This window comes from Hypoxylon fragiforme (assembly GCF_022984875.1).
Source record: "Hypoxylon fragiforme strain CBS 206.31 chromosome Unknown GGS25scaffold_5, whole genome shotgun sequence".
NCBI lineage: Eukaryota > Fungi > Ascomycota > Sordariomycetes > Xylariales > Hypoxylaceae > Hypoxylon > Hypoxylon fragiforme.
The window spans coordinates 350488-371091 of record NW_026054760.1 but is presented as its reverse complement, the minus strand read 5'-3'; the positions used below and the strand labels follow the sequence as shown (position 1 = coordinate 371091).

The 20604-nt window shown below is 47.8% G+C and overlaps 6 protein-coding genes across 6 annotated transcripts; 4 read left to right on the top strand and 2 right to left on the bottom strand.

Annotated features, from left to right (window-relative positions):
* Positions 1–3120: 3120 nt before the first annotated feature.
* GGS25DRAFT_489054 (S-adenosyl-L-methionine-dependent methyltransferase) lies at positions 3121–4770 on the top strand. The gene is made up of 4 exons (XM_049260871.1): positions 3121–3597; positions 3657–3825; positions 3927–4208; positions 4270–4770. The coding sequence occupies exons 1-4, from the start codon at positions 3536–3538 to the stop codon at positions 4594–4596; spliced, it is 840 nt and encodes a 279-aa protein (XP_049116293.1). The 5' UTR covers positions 3121–3535; the 3' UTR covers positions 4597–4770.
* An 83-nt stretch (positions 4771–4853) lies between these two features.
* GGS25DRAFT_489053 (kinase-like domain-containing protein) lies at positions 4854–6206 on the top strand. Its single transcript, XM_049260870.1, has one exon. The coding sequence runs from the start codon at positions 5044–5046 to the stop codon at positions 6022–6024; it is 981 nt and encodes a 326-aa protein (XP_049116292.1). The 5' UTR covers positions 4854–5043; the 3' UTR covers positions 6025–6206.
* A 490-nt stretch (positions 6207–6696) lies between these two features.
* On the bottom strand, positions 6697–8205 carry GGS25DRAFT_521317 (uncharacterized protein; the record flags this gene model as incomplete). The annotated part of the gene is made up of 1 exon (XM_049264038.1): positions 6697–8205. The coding sequence occupies one exon, from the start codon at positions 8203–8205 to the stop codon at positions 6697–6699; it is 1509 nt and encodes a 502-aa protein (XP_049116291.1).
* A 2817-nt stretch (positions 8206–11022) lies between these two features.
* Positions 11023–12380, top strand: GGS25DRAFT_489049 (succinate dehydrogenase cytochrome b560 subunit). The gene is made up of 3 exons (XM_049260869.1): positions 11023–11295; positions 11440–11527; positions 11616–12380. Exons 1-3 carry the CDS (start codon positions 11256–11258, stop codon positions 12058–12060), a joined length of 573 nt encoding a protein of 190 aa, XP_049116290.1. The 5' UTR covers positions 11023–11255; the 3' UTR covers positions 12061–12380.
* Positions 12381–12463: 83 nt separating this feature from the next.
* On the bottom strand, positions 12464–14693 carry GGS25DRAFT_262488 (DUF1546-domain-containing protein). Its single transcript, XM_049257310.1, has 3 exons — positions 14528–14693; positions 13822–14439; positions 12464–13760 (listed from the first exon to the last, which is right to left on the bottom strand). The coding sequence occupies exons 2-3, from the start codon at positions 14255–14257 to the stop codon at positions 12751–12753; spliced, it is 1446 nt and encodes a 481-aa protein (XP_049116289.1). The 5' UTR covers positions 14258–14439; positions 14528–14693; the 3' UTR covers positions 12464–12750.
* Positions 14694–18574: 3881 nt separating this feature from the next.
* GGS25DRAFT_521314 (FAD-binding domain-containing protein) lies at positions 18575–20195 on the top strand (the record flags this gene model as incomplete). The annotated part of the gene is made up of 3 exons (XM_049264037.1): positions 18575–19069; positions 19165–19616; positions 19694–20195. 3 exons carry the CDS (start codon positions 18575–18577, stop codon positions 20193–20195), a joined length of 1449 nt encoding a protein of 482 aa, XP_049116288.1.
* Positions 20196–20604: the final 409 nt, after the last annotated feature.

Below are 20604 nucleotides of genomic sequence, written 5' to 3'. Positions count from 1 at the left end.
ACAACGACTACCGGGAAATGTCACTATACTAGCCACCCTCTGAGCATCTTTGGACAAGAAGACTGATCCACAAGAGGTTCTATCAATTCTTTAACTATTTTCGTTAACCTCGTTTCTCAAGGTAAAGCATACGTACTACGTTGGACGAACATAAACTCCAGATGAAAGTCTTGGAATTCCTTGCGAATCAACATATGAATCATTCTTCCACAATAAATGATTCATTGATAACGCCGCAGCTGTCGACACATGACGTCTGCCATGATGCAGACTGAGTCTCACCTTAGTTTGAAAGGTGATTGGGATTTCAAGCAGCAATTTCAAGCAATGTGTGGGCGCGTCGCGGGCACATCTAAAGGTGACGTTCAGAATGACGACGAGAACGATGCGAACGACGAGGAAGGAGTTGGGGAGAGTCTTGTGAGCATTACTCGACACAACTACAGTTGGCTAACAAACCGTTTGGACCCATCACCCTCCAAATTATGTCCACGAATACACCATTCCTACTTATATCAACCGACTGGGAATCTTCCTCAACAATTCTGGTATTGTCCTTACCCATAATCACGAATACTACTTTAATCTGCAAATGGAGACTCCCATGGTTATTTCTAGATGAACGGGAACATACTATCGCATACAGTCACCTCACAAATACAGAACTCCGACAAATGCATCGACTATTTGGTCATCCTGAGACTTAGCGTGTTGGCAATATGAAGCTCACCGCTTCAATCAACACCAGAAAATCGCGACGGTCGAAATGGTATATTTCTAGCGCAAAGCCTTCATTATCCCAAGCCGAATTTCGACTCGATGGGCTGTGTACATTTCATACACCCGCCAGAAAGAACCTTCAAATTGGTTGCCTAGGCAGTAAGACGAATATTCATCCGACAACATGAAAGTACACCAGGTCCTATCCATTGATGCCAATTCCCGCTGGCGTGCATCGGCTGGCCTCAAGAGAGGGGTGAAAAACTACACCAACCATCCGTATCACTTCCTCGCTCCTAATGCGTCTTATACTACTGCGTCTTATACTACTGCATCATGTCGATCAAAATTGGCGAAAAGCTTGGATTGCTAGGCGAGATGCCTACCAAACGGGTGGAAAGTCAACTGGAACCTCCCCTAAGCGAAGCTTTCTTTTGAAGGCGATGTATCAATGACGAATAGGATTCTAGCAGCTATTCCCGTATGCCGCCGCCAATGCCACGCCCGGTGGGTGGTGCCCTGTTGCAGGTGCCTCAGGCACCATAGGCTCCACTAGGGCCATATGTTGGCACTCCGCCACTGTAGTTAGGAATCAAGCAAGCTTACTTCCTTTCCTCTTCTTCTTGGTTGCAGCAGTAGCTGCAGCATGCCCTTTTCAGTTATGGATTGTAACCACCCAGACTAGCGGAGGAGATGATTGCTCGGACTATGCCCTTGTCGGAATCGAGAAAAGCTAGCATGTGGAATGTATGACGCGATAGCAATCGTAGCATCTCCCTATCTGGTCAGAGCACATATCTGGCAATAGCTTGGTTTGCATACGAGTGGAGATCCGGCATGAAGGAGACCAAGATAACGGACGACATGACGGAGGAGGAATGGCTTATTGTTGAGGAATGGAACTAAATCATTCCCGAGGTAAATGGCGGCCTTTCAATGAAGGAAACAAATATCACCGATGATATGACAGGAGAAGAGAGGGCTAGGGTAGAAGCGTGGAACAGGATCTACGCCCAGGCAAAGGGGGACCATAACCGGGCCCAGACGGGGGTCCGGCGCGGCGCCGTAGCCGGGCGCGTAAGACAGAGGAGCTAAAAGGGGCGAGCAAAAGGATTGAAAAGTTCGAGGCTCGAAACGCACAGTTCTCTGCCCAAGTCGCAGAGATGCGACAAGATGTTGCTTCCAAGGGCAGCAGCTCAGCTGTTTCGGTCTCAGCCACCCTTTCTCTTCTGTCAGTCCAAAGAATGGAATTGATCATTAGTAGTATTGACCGTCTAGGTAGTAGGCACACATACAAGCGTACCTGTACTGGGGAGATGTCCGACAATCTGGGATGTATTTTGGCTATAGATCCTTGGCAAACATGCTGGGTGGCTTGGGAGTCTGACAGATGTATTAAGGAGTCTGGAAGGAATAAAGAAGGGTCCTTGTATGTATCTGAGGCATCTTCCACCTGATGGTCCGTGATCTTTCACGGAAGAAATGCATCATCTACAACGTGCTGGGATCTGTTGAGAGGCGGAAGCTGGGAGACGCAGACCAACATCGTCATTGTGCGGGGATCTCTAACATGTTCTGAAGGCTATGGAGGCTATGGAGGCTACATATACATGTAACCAGTCATGGTTCTATCTAACCCATCTTGCATTCACTGGGTAGACCCCTGACAATATAAGTGCATGTGAAAGTGCTCTGGTTGGATTAATTCATACACCGTTCTCAATGGCTGGTAAGGCAGCTATATAGCACTCTAAACTCATCTGACTCTCTTGATGAATATATATACAAGTTTCAAACCCATGAATATAGGTATATGGAAATTTCTAAGTGGATGGCAAGAAGAGAACGATGGAAGTAAAATTGATCACGTGTAGACGCACGTGATCTAGACATGAGACTGTGCGACTACCCCTATTCTTATGTAATACGTTTCCTCGCACCGATGTACCAAATATTTGAATTTCAAACTTATATGAAAGACTAAGCAATTCATATACATATCTAAATGAATACATACATCTCACTCTTATTAGATGTCACTTGAAAATTGGCATGGTCTGCGTTTGTACGGTACATACGGAGGACGCTCCCAGAAGTTCTTTCCATAGGTAAGATCGACTGCCAGCTGCCAGCTCTTCCCACAGGTGCTCAACATATGCTGCACCTGTCAGTGCCAAGACAGAGCACTGACTTGCCGGTTGTCAAAGTCTCGTGACAGCTGATAAGCTACCCCTGAGCAGGTGTAGCTAGCAGCTGAGCAAGTAATACGCTGACCGCTTTCCAGGTGACAAGCTCTCCTGACAGCTGGCAGCTAAATTTTCCCACGAAAAATAGCTGAGTACAGTGGCCGATAGGTAGTATCCGCCCCACATCTGTGGAACATATGTATAATGTACATCTCTCGTAGATTCACCAGAACTTAATCTCTAACACAACCAATATAACTCTTATAACTTGCATTTACTTTAACAGTAAGAACCAAAACTAGGTGTTATGCCCGCCACTTTGCTGATACTGAAGCATGCGAACATGCCCCTGAATGTTGCATAATGTATTGAGGCAGAACATTGAAGTTGTATGGAATGAATAAGCGTATCTACCCACATGTGACTATGCTAGGTCACATGACTTAGGATCTAGATTATTTTAGCTGATTAGCGGTACCTAGGTACATATCTCGCCTTACCTGCCAACATCGTCATGGACCTAGACGGCAACACGAAATAACTGAAGCCTCCTAATATTATATTGGGAATAATTAAAAGATTAACGGCTGTAACTATTTTCCATTGGAATCATTCATTCATTCAGCATTATGTCAGAGAACTCAGCACCAGTACAGCCTCCCACTCGTCTGATTTCTCACTTCGCAAATCGGTAATCGACTGATACTCCAATGCCTAACTACTGACCGCTAACTGCATCATTGAACACAGGGAACGAAGCAATCAACCCTCAGGATGGGTAGAATTATGGGATGCTGGGGACACCGAATACTGGGATCGGGGGAAGCCTTCCCCCGCTCTCATCGACTGGATCGAGTCACGCCCTGAGGTTCTGTCCCATTCTACGACATCTCCTTCTCGGTTAAGAGCACTTGTACCGGTAATTTATTTCCTCAAAATTCAAACTCACTACTTACTTGTGGGTCGTTCGCCTGAGATTCGGAGCCATTAATGACACATCCTTGGTATCTACCTACATAGGGCTGCGGAAAAGGCTACGACGTCGCCATGTTGGCCCTGCACGGCTTTGACGTCTACGGACTGGAAGTTTCCAAAAAGGCCGTGGAAATCGCAGAGCAGTATGCAAAAGCAGAGCTTCGTGAGCCATCTGCGCACAACTTCGGCTCCGCGCATGAGAGCCGGCAAGGCAATAGTTCCGCTGGTGAAGTTAAGTTTCTAAACACCGATTTCTTCAAAGAGGGTTGGGAAAGGGATATTGCCACAGAAGGCTTTAAGGGCTTCGACCTGGTTTACGATTATACCGTAAGTTCCGGCCCCCAACGAAACAGTTGTGGGGTAAGTCGGGACTAACCTACCCTCATAGTTTCTCTGTGCGCTGCCGCCAGACATGCGGAAGGATTGGGCGCGTCGCATGAGCGAAATTCTCTCTCCGACCGGGGTCCTAGCGTGTCTTGAGTTCCCCCTATATAAAGACTTGAAAGCGCCGGGACCGCCGTGGGGACTCAGGGGTGTTCATTGGAATCTTCTAGCGGAAGGGGCTGATGGGATCATCGGTGATGAGTCTCAGAGGGAGACGGGAGAATTGAACGGGAAGTTTGAGAGAGTGCTTTATTTTAACCCAGAGCGATCATATGAGAGTGGCAGAGGAACTGACATGTTTAGTGTTTGGCGGCTTAAAGCGACGAAATGATATTGATAGCTTTTGTTCTTAGTCGCGGAGACGAACATGTGTACGATGGCAATACACGAATCTATCCTGTTGATACCCCTGATACTTTAGATGTAACGCTACTCTTTGTCTTCCCCGGAAATAGTGTCTACCTAGGTTTGTATCATTGATAGATCATTTGAGGGCTGATTCATGGAGAAGTTGTGGTTAGTCACGTGTCAAAACGTACCAGTATATATGACATATCATCTTCATGATACGATGTAGACCTGACATGAAGCTATAGACACATTACTTAACATACCTACATACCTCACCCCATGCCCCTTTACCCATGATGTTCAATTTCTGGGACTCTTATGTCGTCTGCCTTTCCTTCCAAATCACCTACCTTTAAAGCTATCAGCACTATATTCTATCACGGAAGTGTACCGGTCAGCGTTAAAGGTGTCTGCTCAGAAGCAAACGATGGATGAACAGAGTATCGAATGCGAAGCAGGATGCATCGACATAGAGGAGTTTTGCGGCCGCCTGGCGGAGAGCCTACTATTATGCCATTCCGTCGAACCACCCCCCGATCACATCCGAAAGGATTACCATCCCGCTGACGAATGCACATGCTTCAAGACCGAGTTCACAGTCCATATAACCTCCAAGAGTCCGGGCATATTGTTCCTAATGCCCAATGCCATTATGAAATTCCAGCCGGCGTTCCCGCCAAGCAGCCAAGCCGCCAGCCTTTCTTACCTGAATGAGCGCACACGCATCCCGATTCCTACCGTCTTCCACGAGTGCATCGAGCACCGCCATCCTTTCCTCGTCACCTCCCGCACCCACGGCCAGGACTTGAGGAGCGCGTGGTCTGCACTCTCGGGCGACGCCAAGAAGCGCATCGCGATGCAAGCAGCCGCACATCTCAGCGACATGCGCAGCCTGACGTCCGACCGCATCGAGGCCGTAGGCCACCTCCCGCTCCACGAGCGCGCGCTCTTCGGCGCCGCGGGCCAGAAGCCGCTGTCGTCGGACGACGAACTGTGGGACCGCCTCCGACAGCCCCTGGCGTCGGAAGATGTTGACGAGGACACGCTAGCGCTGCTGCGCGGGAAGATGCCCCGCGGAACCCCCTACACGTTCACGCACTGCGATCTCACGTTCTCGAATATCATGGTCAAGGACGGCAGCTTCGCGGGCTTCATCGACTTCGAGCGCGCGGGGTTCTTCCCCGTCTGGTACGAGTATGTGATGTGTCGCCATGGGATCGACGAGGAGGATGTGGAGTGGAAGAAGCTGCTGTCGGGGCAGATGGTGGATCAGCATCCGAAGGCGATGAATTGGTTTCTGGCGCTGAAGGGTCTGGGTGTCGAGCCGCATGGGGGGGAGACGGAGAGGTGGGTGAAGGCTGTGAGGGATGGGAGTGAGGAGTGTCCGGTGATGATGCGGGATTGGTAGGTAGGTTGGAGTCGGACTGTGGTTGTGGCTGGGGCTGTTGGGGTTATGGATGTGGAAGGTAGATGGATATTGAATATGCAAGTATTACTAGAGTGGTGTTACGTGTACTTTACCATATAGAGCACCTAAAATCGGCTTTCCGCCTATCCTACTACCCTACCAATATCACGCACTGATACTTGTTTCTCAATTACGGTCATGAAGCTACAGTGCATGTTAAAAAGGGGGGCGGTAATAAGGGGTAGTAGTACTTGGGAAGAGAAACACATATATGATCAACGGGCATCCGACTATAAAAAAGAGTCTTCACTTGCGCATTTTACATCGACATGATATGTCACATACATGTATTGGAATAAACTAAAGGAACTTAATGAAAGATCAATCATTCACCCTCGGCGTAGCAGTATAACCCGACATGATATCACGAAACTTATGTCACAGAGTCCTAGTCACAATCTCTCAAGATGCAGAAATTTCCTCATGTGAACGAAACCATTTCGTCAAATCAATTGCACTCCGAGCCACCTTGTAAGGCTCGTCGTGGGTATCATCGTAACGCCATAAAACCGTACAAAGGTAGACCTTTAATCCCTCCATCTGTCCACGTTCCATCCTCAGCCCTTCGTATCCAGCCACAACCAATATAGCCTCAGGAGCTCAGTTCCCGTCTTATGCAGATGGCTCCTTCTGCTTCTCCATCTCCTCTTCTTCGACCTCGTCGGCCCAGTTGGTTGTGGAAGCCTGTTGGTACAGGTTTTTTAGGACTGCATGAGGAGAGATAGGAGTCCCCAGCTCTTCCTTTTTACCATCCGCCTGAGCTTCCGAGGACGACTCAGATTCAGGAGTGGGGGTGGGGGCAGGTTGTGCCCGACGAAATGTGCTCGCAGTTTCTGCGCCCGCGACACGAACAGCCGGCGGCAGCATCGAGAACCTCGACTTGGGTCCGGGTGCTGCTCCGGTGTCCATCATATTGTTCCTGGCTTCGGCATGGCTGTATCCGCTCGCCGGAGGCTGGTGGTGTAGGCTTTGTTGGGAGCCCGACCGCGCCGTGTCGTTCTTGCCAGTGGTTAGGGGTGTGGCTGTGCCGTACATATGTCTCGACACAAGGACCTTGGGTCGGGGCTTGTCCTCCACGCTTATGCGACCCTCCTGAAGTTTGCCACTGGCCTCGTTCTTGGACTCGTGAGTAAGGCCGGAGGCGGTGAAATCCTTCTTCAGTTCAGGGTTATGTGCGGGCTTGTTTCCAGCGTGAATAGATGGGAGCGAGGGCTGGTTGCGAGAGACTTGGCGTGCTGGCTCGGTCGTGTTGGCATGGTGAGAAGGTTGTTTGGAAGTCGAGTGGGAGTCGGGCTTATTGCCTTGAGCATTGATTGTTGGCTGGCTGTTGCCTGGCGCATGACGAGAGCCGGCTAAGCCAGTAGCAATTGGCGCATGGCGTGATGCAGCCAAACCGCCACCAACATGTGCGTGTCGGGAGCTGGCTAATCCCCCTGTAGCCTGCGCATGGCGAGACTTTTCCATGCCAGCTGCGATCTGAGCATTTCGAGATTGATCCATGCTAGGAGCAGTCTGAGCATGGCGGGACTTTTCCATACCGGGTGCGATTTGGGAATATCGAGCCTTTTCCATGCCGGGTGCAACTTGGGCATGTCGAGACTTTTCCATACCAGGTGCGATTTGGGCATGTCGGGACTTTTCCATACCGGGTGCAATCCGCTGCTTTGTCGTCGTCTCTTGACGTTGCTTGGGAGGTTTAGTGTCCTCTTTCTGGGTTTGCTCATGACGGCTGACTAGCTTCGGGATGATAGGCATTGATTGCTTTGCAAGATGTTCGGTCTTTGAAGGTTCGGCCTGGTTGTTTGTGGTGGTGTCTAGGTAAATTGAGTCTAGCCGATGTCGTAGATCCGCAATGCTGTGCTGGAGGATGGTGGTCTCCGACACCTTATCAGCTAGGACGCCTTGCATGTGTGTCAAGGCATCCTTCATGCTCGAACTCTCAGCTTCCAGGATCGCAACCCTCGTCTTCAGGGCTGTGATCTCGGTGGTATGGAGGGCGGTGGCCTGCTGAAGACGAGTACCGTCTTGGCTTGGCTGCTGATCATGGCTAGCTGCCAGCTGGACTGGTTCGTTGATGGTCTGCATTTCTGATGGAGTTGTGATCTTGGCAGAGGAATCCATTGCTTTACAACAGATGTTGAAAGCCTAGGTCAATAATCGTTAGTTAAGTGAACCGCGAAGACAAACGTAGGCTAAGAATTATAATAACGTACGTCTATGTATAGAGTCGATATTGTTACAGGCGCGACAAGATTAAGATCGAGGGATAGCTGCACAAAGCATGTAAGTTGCGGAAGAGTGTGACAGGGAATGAATAATAGTAGGTACGATGAGAAATTTTTTGGGATAGTGCAATTATTTCCAGTGTAGTGAAAAGATGAACAATCTTCAAGTGTTAGATTAGGATAATGGTTGGAAGCAAGAGGTGGGAAATGGGAAGTGAATGTATAAGATGTATGATGAGAGACGCGCGTACCAGTCAATGACCACAGTAGGCCGATGTTTTTATTGGGACTTCTACAGAGAAAAGAAAAGGGAAGTTGAACAGTAGATACCTTTACTGGTGAAAGTAAAGAAGAGAAGCAAAGTATTTGGATAAATTGGTGGCTGTCCAAGAAGCGCCGTGTAAGGGTGAAGGAGAAAATGGATTGTGGTGGATAGTGAAATAGTAGATAACTGATGTATGAATGGTACTTACTGGAGAACCCTAAATAGGGCGTGTTGTTTGGAGAGGAAAGTCAAGGAACGCGATGTTTGATGCAAAGCTGTGTGAAGGTTAGTATTTATTGAGGACAAATATGCGTCGGTAGGTTAGAAGACAGGTATCAACAGAGGAAGTGAACTTACAGTAATGTCAAACGTTTGAAGGTAATTGAAAGCCTGTAGAGGACTTAATTAATGATCCAGTGGGAAAACCAAAACCTTCCAGACTTTGGCAAGTTGGAAAAAGCTTGAAAGAAGGAAGGCCGAAGGTGAAATCTGGCAGAGCGTGCCAGATTTATATAGTCGAAAGTGAGCAGGCTTTTTTCCGACTGATCGCACTGTTAGCTGCCTGAGGACCCATTCGGGCAAACGTGTCAGGTAGATGAATGGGAATGTGCGCAAGTTTTATTGAAATTTTATTGCACCCTGAATGAGCACAATGGTAGACGCCTGAGGACTGTGTAAACCATTCACTTAAACGACGCGCACGGATCAAGCAGTTGCGCTCATCAATCAGCCAGGGAACAACCTGACCGGCAACCAGGGTGATGATGTATCCTTTTCTACTCATTGTAGAGAACATGACTACTGATTACAGACCTCGACGGGCCGTTGAGAGGTGGAAGTGGGATAAATGTTCAAAATAAATGATCTATGAAAATAAGAGTCCTAAGACAGCCTTAACTGCTTCATGGACTCGTTTTTATGACATTGAGTGTTATTTTTATAAGAACCAATTTGAATCGCGGCTTTGACGAGACTAACTGGCCGTCCAATGGCTTAACAGCCCTGGATTAACAGGATCCGGAGGTAAATAGATGGCTACCAGTCGGCTCTTATGAGCGTGATAGATGTATATATATCTAAGAGAAGGCGGCCTGCTATCAGATATACTGATATAAACGAGAAACACTTAATGAGAGATCAACCATTCTACCTTTTGGCGTCGCGGTATGTTCTGACACCAGCTCAGCTGGGTTCGACGATGGTCGTCAAGGACGAAGACATCCCCCTGGCCTTTGGACAAGGCTTAATTAAAACAAAAATGATATCAAGCACGGGAAGAATGAATGCCTACTGATCGTCCATGTAGTTGAATGGAGGGAATATAAATACTAGAATTGACGTGAAATATATATAATACGGCTATGTACCTGAGTAGAGAGGCAATGAAAAGGGATAGATACGAAGACTTGCGGCGCGACAAGTCCCTCTCCGTTGCGACTGAGGGGTAGAGAAGTACTTGAGATCTAACGACAGAGAGCTATGCTCGATACATAGAAGATATGTTAGTTCTATATAAAAACATCAAGTACAGCTATCATAACATTGTCGTGGTCGGGTCTTGTCATGTGATCTCATCACGTGAGATCACCATGAAGCAGGGCCGTACGTCACACTCACACGTTTCCTTCCTTCTTTCCTTGTGCTTCAACAAGCATCATTCTAGTACCATGACAGTAAGACAAATTTTAATTATTTAATATGATTAGATTGTAGTTATTCACTTCAATTATTAAAAAGTTCTGATTGTCACGGCACTGCAATGATGCTTGTTGAAGCACGAGGAAAGAATGAAGGAAAGATGTAAGCAAGTGTGATGTACAGCCCTGCTTCATAGTTAGAGATATCACGTAGAGAAATAACGCGTGACAAGGTTCGTCCCAAAAAACATTTTCCCAAGCACTGAATAGTAGAATGTAGATCACAGAATGAAACGGCGTCAAGACGGCGAAGAACTTGACGTCGAGATTAACGAAGGATCCTTCTTTCCCAAGAATGTTTGCTCTGAGAGTCACCCATAACGGCAAGAAGCCGTCAATTGACCTTGTCCGATGTCTAAATGTGGAAAAGGGCATCAGCAGTCTGGGTGCTCTGGCTATCTGAGGAAAAAAAGAAGAAAAAAGGAAGGAAGGAGAGTTGTGAAATTTGGCGAGAAAATCTTTTGGGTTGGTTGGGATGTCGTTGCACGGACCATCTGGTCATGTGATGTGAGGCTAGCTCCGACTTGTACAGTGCAAGTTGTCGTTAATGTAGTAATTCGCACTAATCTTCACTTCAACTTCAAGCGCTGGAAGGAGACAGGTACTTCGGTACTTTCTTTTTTAGCGTCTGCATGTGTTCGATGGTCAGCATTCAATCCCGGCGATTTAATTGGCTGTCGAAAAAGCCGAGGATAGAGATGCGATTGGACCGAATTGAGTTTGGGATCTTTTTGGATCATTCTCGTTCCGAAATTCATCCATCCATTCTACCTTTTGCCGTTAATTGACGTTTATGAGCGCATCATTACCAGTTGTAATCAACAAGACAAGATCTTGAAGTATCATATTGATCTTCATTGATATTCGCTCGTGGTCTAGTTCAACCGCCACCCACGACGCCGACAGCATCATCACTAGACCAGGCGAAGGCGGAATAGAGTCTGCAAATCATCCCACCATTCATCCCACCTTATTCTAGCAACGATGAACGCACAGAGAGTTGGCATCCGGGCGTTGCGGCAAGGTAATTAAACAGCTCCCATCCCATCTTTCTTAAATAGATAAATTTTTAGCTACATGTGTCAACCATGTGTCATTCATGGCTTGCGATAGCTTGTTGATTGACCTGTCAAACCCATGGACATTGGTGACTAACAATGCAAAACAGCCGCCGCAAAGCAGCCCAGCGCCGTCCTCTTCTCCCAAAACCTCCCACGCCTCTCTCTAGCAGCAAATGTCTCCAGCCAACAGACTAGGTAATGACTCCCCTTACCCTACTCCTATTGCGATCGTAAAGAACGCCACGAGATGAAGAAGAATCTAACTAACCCACCCCGCCCACAGAACCGCCGCGACCCAAAAACTCACCATCGAAGACAGCCAGTCCCTCCTCGCCTCGCAACGGCGCTCCCGCCCCGTCTCCCCTCACTTGACCGCCTACGACTACACGCAGACCTGGTTCGGCGCCTCGATCTGGACGCGCATCACGGGGCAAGCCCTCAGCACCTCCTTCTACGCCTTCTCGCTTGCCTACCTCGCCGCGCCGCTGACCGGCTGGCACGTCGAGAGCGCGACCCTCGCCGAGGCCGCTGCCAACCTGCCCCCCTTCATCAACTCCGCGCTCAAGGCCGTCGTCGCCTGGCCGTTCTTCTTCCACACTGCGAATGGTATCCGCCACTTGGTTTGGGACTTCGCGGTGGGCTTCAAGAAGGCGACGATTCAGCAGACGAGCTACGGTGTTCTGGGTATCAGTCTTGTGGGAACGCTGGGTGCGGTTTTCTTGCTGTGATTGGACTTGGACTGGATCATCCAGGGCGAAAGGGAAGGGTAGGTGGTTAGTTAGTACCAGGCAACTTCTAGGGTCACAACGGGGGCTTGGATGATGCGGTTGGGTCGCTAAACCCATTCATTAATAATAAGCACCTACCCGGGTAGGCACATGAGCAATTGGTCAATTCAATATGGCAATTGGATTGTGTCTCTAAGTACCTAGCTACGTAGTCACATTCATACGGAGACTGTTACTGTTGTACGAAAAGGATAATTCATTATGGTTCACTACAGTTCATGTCACTTTACGAGATCAAAACAACAAGTAAAAGTCTTAATGAGGGGGGTTGAGAATTGCGCTGTATTGTATTAAGAATCCCACTGTCGTGTGTGTGGGATCCACGCGGGGCTACACATTTGTGTATGTATACCTATAATCCGCGAAATATCAATGTCAGTTCCTTAGTAATGAGTTAGTTCATCATGGCTGGTAGCTCATGGGTAGTCTCGGCTTCCAAGACTCCTAAACTCCTGAAACGTATGCAGACAAATGATATATGTACCATAGGTAGGCACAATACAATACTCCAACGCCCGTATATTCTCATCGCATGGGTATCATCATCCGGACACCTGCCTCCCCAATTCCTCTAGCTCAATCGAAGCCCTCAATCGGTGTAGGTGTACTTAGTGTCTTCCACCTTTCCCTTCATTGAGTGTGGCGCGTCTCTAGTATGACTCGGTTTAGTTCATGGTTGCCAAGTCTTAGAATACGATCGCCGATTATATCACCCAAGAACGACTTGATTTGGCTGGCTTCGCTTTCGGTTGAGTGGCCGTTAGCGCCGTCCACCATCGTGGCATCGCCGTCTTCCACCAGACTCTGCACAGCTCTTAATATAGCTGCTATGAGAGATTCGTACTCCGTGCGGCTGAAGTCGTCGGTCTTTTGCCCCAAAGGAATGAGCATGTTAGTCTCAAACTTCTTCAGGTTTGGTAGTAAGATAATTCGAACGACTTCAGGACCGCCAGCTGATGTAAGTGCCCAGAGGGCTCCGTACCATACTGATGGTGGGTTGGTGGTCTTGAGGATGTTCTTCAGGCATGTGCGGACAAGCTTCGGTCGGAGCGCCTTGTTATCTTTGGCGTATTTCTGGCAAAGCTGGCCGACAAGGCTCCCAGCAAACTCTCTAAGTTGGTACTGGTCGCGGAGTGCGGCTTCTCCGACCTCTCTTCCGATCTTACGACCCAGCACGCATGTGAGGGCTGGGGCACATAGCGAGCTTGCGTATGAAGATAGGAAGATATATTTGTTGTTGATCAAAGCCCTCGTGAGCTCCATCATCTGTCGCAAGACGAATATGTCGTCTAGATGATGCGTGACTTCGTTGGATATGAACTGCACGAAATAGGGAACCAGCTGGTGTATGCTAGATTCCGAGCTGACAGACTCTAATGCGGCTTCTCTCAATTTCTGAACCTCAGCATCGGGGCGCTCATCCATTACAGCAGTTTGTATTTTCTCGAAGTACAATGTGAGTTCTTGAGAAACCACGTGCCTTACTGACGGCTTAAAAGCTGGGTTATCTTGACCGGCAAGAGCGGCCAGGGCGGGGTTAGCGCCAGGGCCTTTAGGTGCCATGTCTTGTGCTCGCGTCTCGGCTGTCGATACGTTCTCAGGGCAGTTAACCAAAGCGCCTTCATGGGCAAGCCAGTGCTCTGTAGAGAAATGTTAGCATTTTGCAAAAATTGTCATAACAGATCTTTTCATATAACTTACGAGTGAATGTGGAGTCGCGTGGGATCTTGGGGAGAGGGTAGTTGATCATCTTCTCAAATTCTTGTTCCTCGTCTTCCACGTAGTACAACGCCTGTGAGCCTAAGCTCGCCTCTCCGTATTTCAATGGTCGGTTGGTTATGTAACCGAATAGAGGCTCGACGTTGAGTGTTCGCAATGCCTCACTCACATCGTCGACGACCATGTCTGATCGCTTTGAGGCTCGCATGTACCGAAGCGACTCAATGATGATCTGGCCAATTCTGTACTCGACGTCCTGAGATAGGGTCCGCAGTTCTTCTTCACCAAGCTTAGAAATTCCCAATGATTCCGCAACATCTTTGACGTTGTCCGAGTTCCACAGAAGTCGTTGCTCTGTGGCAACTCCCTTGTTGGCGGGCTCCTGAGTAGGGACACGAGCGTTTCCTTGTGCGGCCATTTTGATTAAGAAGTTGAGTGGTAGCTGGTGTCGAGGTAATTGTTGTGATGGAAGATGAGGAACTTTGTGTTCTTGATTGGGCGATGTCTGCTGTGTAGTAACAGTCTATCTTCCCACAAGATCCAGAGATCAGATTCTCAAATCGAATGCAGATGTCTTATGATAGACTCTGGGGAGAAAATCTAGCAGTTGATAAGTTAGCGCAAAATTTCAATTAAGACGCGTTCAGGACGCGTTTAAGACACGTAAGTAGCAGGACAGTTTACTTACTCGCGAGATTGCTGTCTCTGACACTATGCAATTTATGAAGACACTCGACCAATTGGTGCGAGCGCGAGTGGTTGTAGATGCTGATCTGCTAACGCTGATGTAAAGCAGAATCTAGTGATTGGTAGACGATGCTTTTTGCACTTCCTTCAATGTTTAATTGAAGAAGAGATAGCTCCGAGGTCTGGTTATTTGTTAGTATTGAGGTTTGGATGAAGGCAAGGTCAGATTCGTGAGAGTTCTATGGCGGGGCAAGAAGACTTTGGCGGGGTAGTGGAATTCTGAGCTTTGGATTGGGCTTAGGAAAACAGCGACAGGGAAATGCTACATACCTATTTGTTTACAGCCACTCGATGAGATGAGGAGTTTTAAGTTGCCTTGCGATGTGTATCGGAAGAGGCGATGAGAAGATCTCAGACGAGAAAATCAGACTTATGATTGATGAGATTGCAAAGGTGAGCTCAGGATTGCTTCAGTTCTTGATGATTGAAGGTGCTGGGCGTGGTTTCTTTGCAAATTGTCTGATGGTCTGAATTTTTTTTTCGTATGTAACGAAAAGCAGGAAAGAAGGATGAAATCTGGCAACCTTCCTCGGTATTTATACTCGACGGGAGAAGGTTCTAATCAGTAAATCCTAATCAGTAAGGGCCCGTGCTCTGAATGGTTGAGAAGATTGAATGGTGTTCTGATTTTAAAAACCGCTCATTGGTTGATTAATGAATGGTTTGGTGCCTGGACTTTATTTTTGCAAAAGTGAATGGTGCTAAAATACAGTCAACCACTGTGGTGATAATTCGCGGAGGATCAGTGAAGTTGGTCCAAGCTGCGGTGTGGTCGCGACGGTGATGACCTCAACCGACGACGAAATGAGAAAACAAGCAGTAAGCTGAAGGGAGAGAACACCCAACTAACCTTTGTAACGGCAGAATATATCTGAGAGGCCAGTTCCAATGAGATATGTGAGTTGAATGATGAATTAGAACGTAAATAGCGATGGAGTGAACGAGGCTGGTTAATGTTTTAGGAGGAAAGAAGTTAACAGTTCAGCCTTGAACGCGAGAAGCAGTCAAAAAAACCCAGTGGGTCCTCTGATTCAATTCTCCGATTGGCTGATCCCGACCTGGGGAATCGACGCTAAATCGTCTTATTGAGAACCACGCTAGGCCCAATCCGGTTTGATCCTGATTTTCCATTGGTCAGACCTCTGCTAGCTCCACTTTCGAGTCCTGATCTGATCCTCCAGATTTATTTCTGGCCAATCACCGTCCGGAATAGAATATTGGTGCGTCTATATATTTGCCATTCTCTTTTTTTTGGGCAACATTTTATTCAAGATCACAAGTTCGCTGGCCTGGCGACGCGTGATGCAGTGCGGTACATATACGCGTAGGACTATTTGATTGCTCGTGCCTGGCCAGCCTGCACAAACATAGTTGCTATGAAATCATCCGTCGGATGCATTCCGTTCTTGATATTTCAGACCACCATGTCCTTTCTTCGAGCGGCATGATTCCATCGCGGATTTGAGGTATACATCTCAAAGCTGTCAGTAACGATAAGTCTCGTTCGTATAGATAGCATCCTTTGGGATCGACGATAGGCTGTTCAGTATCCAAAACATCTTGGGATCTTGCCTCTTTATATCTCCTCTATCGACTTCTCGGCCTCTATCTGTATAAGCTTGGAAGTAAAGCATGCCAAACATGACTACAATGAAGCCTCTCCCGGATGAAATTTGCTACGAGGAGTTATGATTCGATTCCGGTGAAATATCTGCGTATGATGAAGCAATTGAAACTGCAAACATCCGATCTTATATTCCCGACAGGCTTTTCCGCCAAAGAATCGCCCTGGATAACCATACGACATATTACGCGACTTGTTGTATCATTTACTAAACAGACAGGCGACAACGACGTTATCAAGGGACAGCTATACGTTGGAAGGCGATCACAGATAATACAGGCTGTATTCCGGATACATATGATATGTCTGATGTAATGGTCGTCAGAGTACTAAGGATTGTACACAACCCGCTTCCCAATTGAAATCAGCCTGCTCATCAACTCAATTAAAAGCTCACGACAGCTAGTAATACGTTTCTTTGCATCCTTAACCTTTGCCTGAAGTTGGGTTGTTGCGCCCATCAGTACGAGGTGGCTGCGACTGTATTTTGAAGGGGCATGGGAGTATCCAGCATGGGTATGGCCTCTGATTTAGCTTCGCGCCTACTATGTACTTATGAAAGGCCTCACATCCATTTTGACCTTGTCTAGATCTGCTAACGTGATTGACAAGTCTGTATTCCTAGCCGAGAAAAATAGTCATGCTGGCAATAGATACCTAATAGGAAGAGTGATGCTAGGTGTAGATTACCTCCCTTGCGTGTAGATTAGTTTGAGGAACCGAGCTATATGAGTGGCAGCTATGCAGGCCGTTGGAAGTTCCACATGTTCCGAGGTAACTCCTCTCGCGACAATTTCTAGGGAGCAAACGTCTTTAAGTGGGAGTGCCTGTGAAGATACTAGGTCAAGCCCGTTATTTCTTGTGTAGCTATAACCTCCCAGGTGGATGAGTAAAAAACGCAAAATCGGAATGTTATGTTATTTTTTTCATCAGAAAACACCTGCCAGTCGCTTCGTCATGCTGAAAAATCATAAAACTGAATCTAGGAAAATGTAGATTTAATTGAAAAAAAATGGCAAAAGCTAGATTCCGGATTCGAATCCTCAGCATTTGACCTGAACAAGTGGCTATACACGTCCTGTGTCTTGCCGCCCTGCGTTGGATTCGAACCCTCGACCTTTCGAAAAGCCTTGAAAGGCTTTTCTATCTCTTCACGCCTACTACCGCTGCGCCAGGGGACCATTTTCCCAACTCAGGGCCGTAGATTGGAGGTACTGGTTAATTTACAACTGGGCTATATAAGTTTTACCTCAGGACACTGAAAGATACAAGGTACTTTAGGAGCGACGGTGTACCAATCAGTTTCCATCAGACTAGGTACCTAGTACTTCTTGCCCTCAGGCTGTTGTTCGAATATTTACGTGGCTATCCGCCCCACACCTGTGGTATATATGTACCTAGGTAGGTATTGTCTACATCTCTTGTAGCAACCACTAGAACTTACTCTCTCATACAACCAACTATATGACTCTCATTATCTGCATCTACTTCAATACCTGTCATGTAAGCAAGTTCAACTCATCGCGATAGATCCAACGAAGCCCGCGGAGAAGAATCGGGTCTGGGGTTAGACCGATGATATTTGAAATGCTACAACCGAAGGCCTTGCCATTCTACCAGACTGGTATTTAGAACGTACGTCCAGGAAAGAGAAAGAAGAGCCAATGCATTATGCTTGGAAGTTTTCCATTTCTGGAAGCTTGCTTCGGTAGATATATTGCACCTGATTTGATTACGACAACGTAAGAGAGATTAATCTTCGTCCTCTTCTTTCGCAAGTCACAACTCCTAATTAGATAAATCGCTTGATTTGACAATGAGTAATAGATAGATTGACTGACAACAACCAAAAAAGAGAAGAGAAAATCAACCGAAACGATGTTTTATGTATAATGATGTGGGTGAAGACTAGGTACATACTACGGATGGCTCCTATTTCGCGGGATTTGAAGTTCAAAGGCCTACAATCGTTAGATAACCTACGTACCTCCCCCCAGGGGCCTGATGAAGTGAGTCACCTCCAAGCAAAACGGATCGTGGTCTGTATGATCAGCACCCCCCAAACCACTATGCTACTTATAGAACTTGTTGCTCGCGATCCCGGACGCCAGGTCAGGTGACCACTCGTTTCGTAGGACTATGATCCTACACTCCCACGTATAATTTACCGAATTAGGTTAACCGTTGTTAATCATGTCAACCAACGTTCAAATTCCACTTTTCATATGAGTACACCCTTAGTAATAACTTTCATGTAACCAGGATTTTATATTTCACGATCACCACCTACACCTAGGTATTAATCTATCCATATACCTAACTAAACAGCATCTTTAGGCATCTATCTCGTAGCTGGACCACACTATGGCTTCCAAGCCCACCAGTGCCATTGTGCCCGATTGTGCCAACCCGTTTGACACCCAGCTCAATCTTCAAGTCATCCTGCGCGATGATCCCCACTACGGTTCCCGCCGGGACTCGTACTGGGCAGTCAACAGCCGGCTCGCGCCATCCTGTTTCGTTCTTCCGAACTCTCCGGAACAAGTTTCAGCCATTCTCAGTGCGTTAGTTGCGCAGAAGCGGCAGTTCGCCATCCGATGTGGCGGCCACTCACCCGTTCCTGGAACGAACAACATCGCGGACGGCGTCACAATCGACCTTAGCTTATTGACTGGGGTTACGGTCGACACTGACTCCAAAACAGTGAGGTTTGGCGCAGGGAATACGTGGAGAGACGTATATAAGGAGTGCACGAAGCACAAGAGCACTGTCGCCGGAGGAAGGGGTGGCGATGTGGGAGTCTCGGGTCTTCTCCTCGGTGGCGGGAGCACGTGGATGTCGGCGAAAAACGGATGGGCTGTAAGTTATCTTCGAGTTAAAACTCAACAAGAAACTGCATACATACGGTTGGCGCCCACTATAAATCGACGCAAGACTAATGAGATCCGTTCCAGTGCGACAACGTGCTCTCCTTTGAAGTCGTCCTAGCGGACGGGCGCATCGTTACGGCGGATAAAAATTCCAACTCGGATCTTTACCGAGCACTAAAAGGGGGGTCGAACAACTTCGGAATAGTGACCAGCTTTACTATGCCGCTCTTGCCCTCCGATCGCATCTGGGGGGGCATAGGCGTCACCCCCACCACGGCCATTCCGGAAGTCATAGATGTAACGTGGAGGTTCACCGAAGAGCAACCTCAACACCCAGATAGCTATCTCATGGCCGTCATGAGCTACTTCCCAGCTCTTGGTGGAAACGTCGCGGCAACTGTGGTCTACCAAGGCGAGGGTGTCTCAGATGGCCCTGAATTCAAGGGCTGGCATGAGCTGCCCAAAGTCATGGATACGACGAAGGAGACGACGATTTATGATCTGTCCTTCGACATCACGCTCCCACGAGACTATCAGTAAGTAGCCAGTCCTCTTGCAGGGTGCCCACACCCATGTCATATCGATCACATACGACATCCTAACATGTATAAAGCAACGCATGGTTCACCCTCTGCTTCAACAACGACAAGCGCATAATGCAGAAAGCAGCCCAGGCGCACCAAGCTTTCGTCAACGAACTAAGAGCCTACGTCTCTGACGGCGACTTCATCAGCCAGTGCATCTTCCAACCCGTCCCCACCATCATCGCGGAACACTCAGCCGCCGCAGGCGGGAACGTGATGGGCATTGAGCGAAACAGCGGCCATGCCATTCTATTCCACTACACCGCCATGATGAAGACATCCGAGCAGGCAGCGTACGTGTATCCGAAGCTGCAGGCGAGCTTCCAAGTCATCCGGGACTATGCGGCTAGCGTGGAAAACGGCCTGAATAGCTGGGTCTATTCGAACTACGCGGACAAAAGCCAAGATGTGATAGGCAGCTACGGCGCCGAGAATATTAGCTTCATGAAACAAGTGTCCGAAAAGTATGACCCAGGCCAGGTCTTCCAGAAGCTATGTCCAGGAGGATGGAAGATACCCGACTCAAAGTGATGAAGAAGGGCATTTCATTCCACTGCTCATTAGGCAGGGAAGCCTTAAGTGAGAGAATGTTGAGCTACTTCAAACATGATAGTCAGCAATTCCACATTATGAGCTTTCAGATGAGAGAGGATACACATTCCTTACGCGGTTGTGAAAGATTGCCAACAGGGGTATCACGTGATCCAAGGAGCCTTCCGGTGAAATTACGTTCATCGCCACGCTGCCTCCCTGACCATTGTTAGGACTGCCTTCTCTGATATCTTACTAGCACTCTTTATTCATACTCGCCATGACCTTAGTAGATATCGGTATCTAATATAGTCCGAGCTTCCTCATTTCCCATCGCTTCGGCATCCCCAGCGAGCGTGTACACTGTACTTGGTATGTATTTGTCATGAGGTCTGGATTTTAGACCCGG